This window comes from Euprymna scolopes, chromosome 34, assembly GCF_053919585.1.
Source record: "Euprymna scolopes isolate OS-2025 chromosome 34, ASM5391958v1, whole genome shotgun sequence".
Taxonomy (NCBI): domain Eukaryota; kingdom Metazoa; phylum Mollusca; class Cephalopoda; order Sepiida; family Sepiolidae; genus Euprymna; species Euprymna scolopes.
The window spans coordinates 4,453,982-4,461,920 of NC_136515.1; the positions used below are offsets into that span (position 1 = coordinate 4,453,982).

Genomic DNA, 7,939 nt, shown 5'->3' on the forward strand with positions numbered 1-7,939 from the left:
GACGTACATGTTGTGTTCAAATTCTTTTCCCTGATTAGCTAAAGCAACTAGAAACGTCGATGGATACAACTTCCGCTTCGAGTATTTATATGAACACACTCCGACTGCTTATTTGCGGGCATGCTATGCTGCCAGGTTTTGTTGTTAATAGTCAGGTTTAAATAGCAATTTCTTCAAATATACAAATCACAACAGAAATATTAAAATACCATTTTAAAGTAAATTTTATTGTGAATCCATTTATATAAGTTTTATATTGATGGAAGTAGGAGAAATGTGCTTATTACTGATTTAAAGACTATTTTTATCCAATTCTTTTCAAATTTTAGGAAATTAAGAAATTAATATTTTCACTATCTTTACTTATCTTTGTACTGCAACTTTGAGATATTCTAACTTTTGACTAGAAAGATGTACATGTTGTGTTCAAATTCCGTAGCAAAGACAATTCTTTTCCCTTTTTAGCTAAAAGAACTAGCAACGTCGTTGACGGGTACAACTTCCGCTTCGAATGTTTATGTGGACACACCCTGACCGCTTATTTGCAAAAAGTCATCTACTGCCAGCGGGCATGCTATGCTGACAGGTTTCATCGTTAATAGTCAGATTTAAATATCGATTTCTTCAAATATACAAATCACAACAGAAATATTAAAATACCATTTTAAAGTAAATTTTATTGTGAATCCAGTTATATAAGTTTTATTTGGATGGAGGTAGGAGAAATGTACTTATTACTGATTTAATGACTATGGATGTCAAATTAAGTACTTTTTTTATTTATTTTACTTCAGTAAGTATTAAGAGATCAAGGGGCTCCCTCCTGGAGCTAACACTTGATTCTGTTATGATTTAAATTTATATCCGAGGGCTCTTTTAAGAATAGATGCTGTTCCCTTTATGGCTTCCATCTGTATTTCGTTACAGCTTGGTCTTCCAGGGATCGCTTCTAAGTATTTCTGAAGATTCTTTTTTATTAAGCCAGTTGCTCCTATCACAACCGGTATAATGTTTATATCTTTCAGAGACCATGTCGTTTTTACATCATTTTTTAGGTCCTGATATTTTTTTTTTTTTTTCCCCGTTCAGCTCTGTTAAGGCCAAAATCATTTGGGACTGTAACATCGATAATGAGCGCAGTTCTTTCAGGCTTGTTCCATATTACAATATCTGGCTTGATGGCCTTGTCTTTTATGTATCTCCCCGCCTGTATGTCTTTGTCATAGAACACCAGTGTGTGCCTTGTCAAGACCTGATAATTAGGGACAGTTTTTGATACCCATAAGTTCTTTTCAGTCGATACTCATTTGTTTTCTAACTGGACTTCTGGCTATAAAACAGATGAGTATTGGCTAAAGAGAGGTTGATATGGGTATCAAAAACAGTCCCGTATTATCAGATTTGAAACCGACGGTACCGATGACATCTAAACTTTCTGAATATATATATATATATATATATATATATATATATATATATACAGGGTGTCCCAATATAATGTATACACTCTTTAAATGGCCATAAACCCAAATTTATTATAAGAAATAAGTTTCATACATCAAAATACTGTGAAAAAATATAGAAACCAGTTAATTATCGAAAGTGTTCAAATTATTGGCCATTGTTGTCCATGAACAGCTGACAATGCTCACTGATTGAATCAAAAACGTTGCTAATCAGTTCAATTGGTATGTTGACACATCTTCTTTCAATGGTTGCTTTTAACTCATTCATTGAAGCTCATTTTGTGGTGTGAACCTTGTGTTTAGAATGCCCCCACCCAACTACCCGCCCCAAAATAAGAGAAAAATCCAGGGAGGGGGGGGGGGTCAAATAAGATGAGCGTGGACAGTACTCGATACATCCTCTCCCTTCTAATAATCTGTTTCGCAGGTGACTATCAAGATATGCTCTTACGTGATGATTATAGTGAGGAAGTGCTCCATCCTGCTGGAAGTGTCATTCGTTATTCCTTGGCACCGTCGCATAGCGTATTCAAGTAGCAAGCTAATAAATAGAAAAGAAACTGAACTAATTCGATCTATAATACAATTATACGAACGTGGCACGGTTCATATATATACAACGCTCACTGATTGAATCGAAAACGTTGCAAAATCAGTTCAATTGGTATGTTGACACATCTTCTTTCAATGGTTGCTTTCAACTCATTCATTGTAACTCATTTTGTGGTGTGAACCCTGTTTAACATGGCCCCCTCCCATTCCTCCACCTGCCCCCAAAAAGAGAAAAATTCATGGAGAGGGGGTTAAATCTTGTGAGCGTGGACAGTACTTGATACTTTCTCTTTGTCCTGACTATCTATTTCGCAGGTGACTATTAAGATATGCTCTTACGTCATGATAGTGGGGAAGTTCTCTATTCTGCTGGAATTGCCATTCTGTAGTATTCCTAAACATCTCTTGGGAACGTGGCATAGCGTATTCATGTAGAAAGTTGGAATAATTTAAAGAGTGTATACATTTTATTGAGACACCCGATATATATATATATATATATATATATATATATAAACGGGCTCCAACTCTAATTAGGCCCTCCTTTCTTAGTGTTTTTTCCGAATGAAATGAAACTTTGGTCATAACTAGTTTATTATATTCAAAGCATCATCACATCAAAACAATAGGGTCTTTGGCCTTTTTTTTCCGTTCTACAGCATATGTTCTAGATGGCCTCCATTTAGCTTTTTTTTTGGGGGGGGGGGTCACCCTGTGTATATATTTCCTTATTTATACAAACATTATTGGCTGCATACAACCGACTGAGGTTTCTGTCTTCCTCCGTCTTAGGTCCTGAATATGACCCTAAACTATATCCAGTGGTGAGGCCCCAGCTTGCGGGCTTTGGGGAGTGTGGAGCCACCCTTTAATTGCCATTGCTCCCAGGTCCACTCTGACCCGGAGTGGTAGTACCTGTTAGGGTCCCAATTATGGGTTAAATAGAAACCGACTTGAAAACAACAAATATATTCTATTAAAAATTTTTTCTTCAAAATCTTTGGATTCGGCATTAAATAACCTGCAAAGGGTTGATATGCCGTAAAACAAAAACAACCAAACCAATCCTCTGTCATGAGAGTTCAAAAAGAACTCTAACTTTTCATGGCTTTTTTTATTTTCTGATCCCACTTTGTATACCATGGCTCTGCTAGTTAATCATTTCCACCTTGTAGATAGGGGGAATGGGGTTCTTAGGTCTGAACATGGCCAGGGAAGGTGGGGGGGTATGAACGTTCATAATATCACAGTATATATTTTTTTCGTGCAACCTTCAAAATTATATATGTTTTATTTTTTTTGTAGATTCAGTTCATTTTTGTGGTGATCCATGCGTCCCAACTCTTATTTATTCCGTGCAATTACCCCATAGTGTTTGCCTACGTAATTGCTTCCTACTCTATTCTATTCCTCATCCTCTTCTCGGACTTCTTCAACAAAACCTACCGGATGAAATCGCAGAAACGTGAACAGAAGCAACACAAAATAAGTGACGACCACAGCAAAACCAATGGTGCTACTCCCGCATCAAATAATAACGACGCTCAGAAGAAAACAGAATAAAATCAGACAAAATATGAAAAAACAAAAGACTTTTTTGCTAGCAAAAAAAAAAAAAAAAAAAAAAAAAAAAAAAGCTGTTGCTATACCATCAAATGTGCCTTATATATATATATATTTTTTTTTTTTTAAATATTTCACAAATTAATGCATTTTCAAGTTTAAAAGTTTAGTGGTATAACAGTTTAAAATCAACTTTATACACATACATATATATATATATATATATACTTGTTTATTGTTATATAAACATGTTTACATCCCGCTGCTACAAACAGCCATTTGTTTCAATCAAACAGATATCATCAGGCAGCGACTTGACTATTCAAATGTTCAATGAATAAGGGTATAAGGGTATTCATTGAACATTTGAATAGTCAAGTCGCTGCCTGATGATATCTGTTGTTTGATTGAAACAAATGGCTGTTTGTAGCAGCGGGATGTAAACATGTTTATATAACAATAAATAAGTATTATCAGCTCTTTTTATTGAGCACTATCTAACAACCTCGTTAAATTCACTAGTCCATTACTTTTGAATAAACCCCCCCCCGAGTATATATATATATATATATATATATATATACACAGTTTTCCTTATTTATACAAACATTATTGGCTACATATTTGCATACATGTTTCAGCTGTGATTTCTTTCAAAATCCAGCATCATAAGGCCACTAATCTCAACTGTTAAGACTAATAATGCTGGATTTGAAAAGAAATCACTGCTGAAATATGCATGCACATGTGTAGCTGATAATATTTATATAATACAGAAAATTATACAATAATAAAGCTCTACTTGTTATTGAGCACTTTTTTTTTTATAAACACCAGAGTTTTATTGGACTAACATCTAGAAAACCACAACAATACAATGATTATAGGTATATACATAAAAAAAAAATTTAGAAAGTCGTTACACTGGACTTACTAATATTTTGGACGGATATATTTCTATATTATTATTTTATAAACTAACAATATTGAGCACTCTTAATGAGCTTGTTAAATTCATTAGTTATTGCTCTTGAACGTCTATAACCTGCACATATATATTGTTTTAACAAAAACCAAGGCTTTAAAGAATGGGTTGATATCAACAGTGTATTTCATCGTTAGTTACAATTGTTTCAAGACCATTCGGACAAATTCAAACATTATGTCATTTGAAAATTTTCACAATAATAGTCTTCTTCAGACTTATTGAATAAAAAACACTTTAACAATAAAACATTATGGAAACCATTTCTTTTATAAGGAAAAGAAAACAAGCGAAAATATTTCACCTCTATAGCATCCTCGTGAAGTATGTTAAAAAAAAAATACTTTACAAGGATGAGATATAGGTAAAATATTTTAGCTTGTTTTATTTTCCTTATTATTCCTTTGCTGAAACAATATATGAATGCTAGACAATATATATATATTGTAGTGATATATATATACACATACATACTGTTTTAGCAAAAACCAAGACTTCAAAGAATAGTTGGATAGCAACAAAAAAATGAAATGAAATACACTATTTGTTGCTATCAACCCATTCTTTGATTTCTTGGTTTTTGTTAAAACAATATACAAATCCTCAATTATGAAATATGTTAATTTTGTAGCTAACAGTTTAAGTCATTTCTTTTTGGCTTAAAATTTATTGTTATATGAACGATTACTGAATTATATAATCCCGGTAAAATTCGGAATACTACAAATAAGACTATATATATATATATATATATATATATATATATATATATATATATATATACTTGTTTATTGTTAAATAAACATGTTTACATCCCGCTGCTACAAACAGCCATAAAAAAAAAAATCGTTTATTCATTGAACATTTGAATAGTCAAGTCGCTGCCTGATGATATCTGTTGTTTGATTGAAACAAATGGCTATTTGTAGCAGCGGGATGTAAACATGTTTATATAACAATAAACAAGTATTATTAGCTCTTTTTATTGAGCACTATCTAACAACCTCGTTGAATTCATTAGTTTATTACTTTTGAATAAAAAACCCGAGTGTATATATATATATATATATATATATATATATATATATATATATAGCAAGATATGACTATTTACATAAAGAATAATATATATATATATATATATATATATATATATAATAAAAATTACAATAAGTTTACCAAGATAATCAAAATGGTAAACTTAAAATATATTATAAATATTAAAGAGTTAATATTTACAAGTAATCTCAACCAGATGTAAAAGCTCAATAAAACCGAAAAGGAAATAGAGCTTATAATATGAACAAATGATTAATAGAACTCCGCGGGTTAAGGACTATCCACTTATCTTGTGCTTCCTTTTTTAAAATTAAATATGTTTTTAACTCTTTTTCAAGATGTCTTTTAACATGTTTTATTAATCATTTGTTCATATATATATATATATATATATATATATATATATTAGTCGAAAGTTGCTTTGAAAAAAAATATAAAAATAAAGAATGCAGTTTAAATTCCCAGGAAAAAAAACAAAAAAGAAACTAACCTTAACCTATCGCAGACTTAACACCTACGTAATCCGACTTCTAAAAAGTTTATAATTACAAAAGAGAATTCATTTATATAAGGATGAGAGAAAAACAAAAAAAATGTCTTAACTAAAACTGTTAAATAGACTTGGCACTTGCATAAACCAATTTCTCAAAAGTCTTCAATTATAAAAGAGACTTTAACTATATAAGGATGAAAAGAAAAAACCTTAACTAAAATTTTTTTAAATAGAAAACAGGGATCCTCAGCTGCTTACCATGTAGCTGTTTCGTAGATTTAAAAATTAAATTATAATTAAATTAAAAATCCGTTTCATAAGAAGGAACAACAACAAAATCAATTATTTGTACGATCGTTTCAGAAAACAGTGTTTTTACCGTGGTAGACATCAAGTTACGGACAATAATTATTACATATAGTTTTTTAATAAACAAGGTTTCCTCATAGATATATATATGGGAGTTAAAGGAAGAGAATAAGATCAATTCTTTAAGAGGAGACTTAATGGGATAATACAACGCTCAGCAAAAGGTTTGGAACTTATATAGAAAATAAAGAGAAAATGAAAGTATAAAAACTATAAAGTAATCTATATATATATATATATATATATATATATATATATATATTTAATAAGGGTATGCATAAATGAGTGGGAACACTTTATACTATATATATATATACTAGCGGGGGTACCCGGCGTTGCCCGAGTGTTTGTTTCCGGGACGGGGGGGGGAGTTTTAAAAAATGTTATGGTAGGTAAGTAGGAAGGATCAAACCCGGAGTCATGAGTAAAAGTAAGAAAATAAAGTGTGAAAAAAAAAACAAAAAAAAAACATCTGCAACGTTAACAGTTCGGCCACCAAGAAAAGTCCATTCCAGTTGTTTACGAAAAAAAAAAAAAACGACTATGGTAGGTCGGCGCGAACGTGAAAATATAATGTGAATTGTCCAGCACGCTAACCACTACGCCACAGAGCACTGCAGCTTAGTTTAGTGATTTTAAATAACTTCACATGAAAGAACTACGAAGCCAAACTGGTGTTCTCTTCTCAACTGTTCCTTGTGAACGATCCCCAAACGGTGTTAAGTGGTGGCAGGGGGAGGAGGAAGTTATTAGAGAGAAAATATTTTACCACTTCCATTGATCTTAACCGATTTTGGCCATGACTTCTCAGCAGAAAAAGTATAGAAATCTAAGATTATCGAGGAATTTGAGAAATAATAAGCCTATAACACACCTCAGATATTGTTCTGCCGTTTGTGCATATTATATTTGCATGAAATATCTTGATTTTTAATCCTATTAAGGTCAAAATCCGACGGGAAAAATGAGTTCATTTTATTTATATATATATATATATATATATATATATATTTAGTAATGTGATTGATAATTTAAAATTCAAATTAGAATTAAAAATTAAAAATCTGTTTCATAAGAAGGAACAACAAAGTCAATAATTTGTACGATCGTTTCAGAAATGATCGTACAAATTGACTTTGTTGTTGTTCCTTCTTATGAAACAGATTTTTAATTCTAATTTGAATTTTAAATTATCAATCACATTACTAAATATTAAAGTAGCTCTAGGATATTTGCCTATTGAGCTTATTATATATCTGAATTACAACGAGCACTGTTCTTTTCTTGTATTTTAATTAAATTAGTAATTTTACTATCACATTAAAATACACTCTGCTCTTTAGACTACCGTTCTAACCCCCTTTATATATATATATATATATATATATATATATATATAATCTCAGGAGGCATATTTCGTAAAAACGGGGGGGGGGGGAATGCTCAATACGT

The 7,939-nt window shown here is 31.4% G+C and overlaps 1 protein-coding gene across 4 annotated transcripts in view; it reads left to right on the plus strand.

The window, feature by feature from the left end:
* LOC145259095 (very long chain fatty acid elongase 7-like) overlaps positions 1-6,752 on the plus strand; it is a 133,020-nt gene extending 126,268 nt beyond the window's left edge. For all 4 annotated transcript variants that reach the window (XM_080116747.1, XM_080116745.1, XM_080116746.1 and 1 more), the window contains one exon: positions 3,324-6,752. In XM_080116747.1, the coding sequence (XP_079972873.1) occupies positions 3,324-3,581 (258 nt within the window). In that variant the 3' untranslated portion in view covers positions 3,582-6,752. The remainder of the gene's footprint in view (positions 1-3,323) is intronic.
* Positions 6,753-7,939: the final 1,187 nt, after the last annotated feature.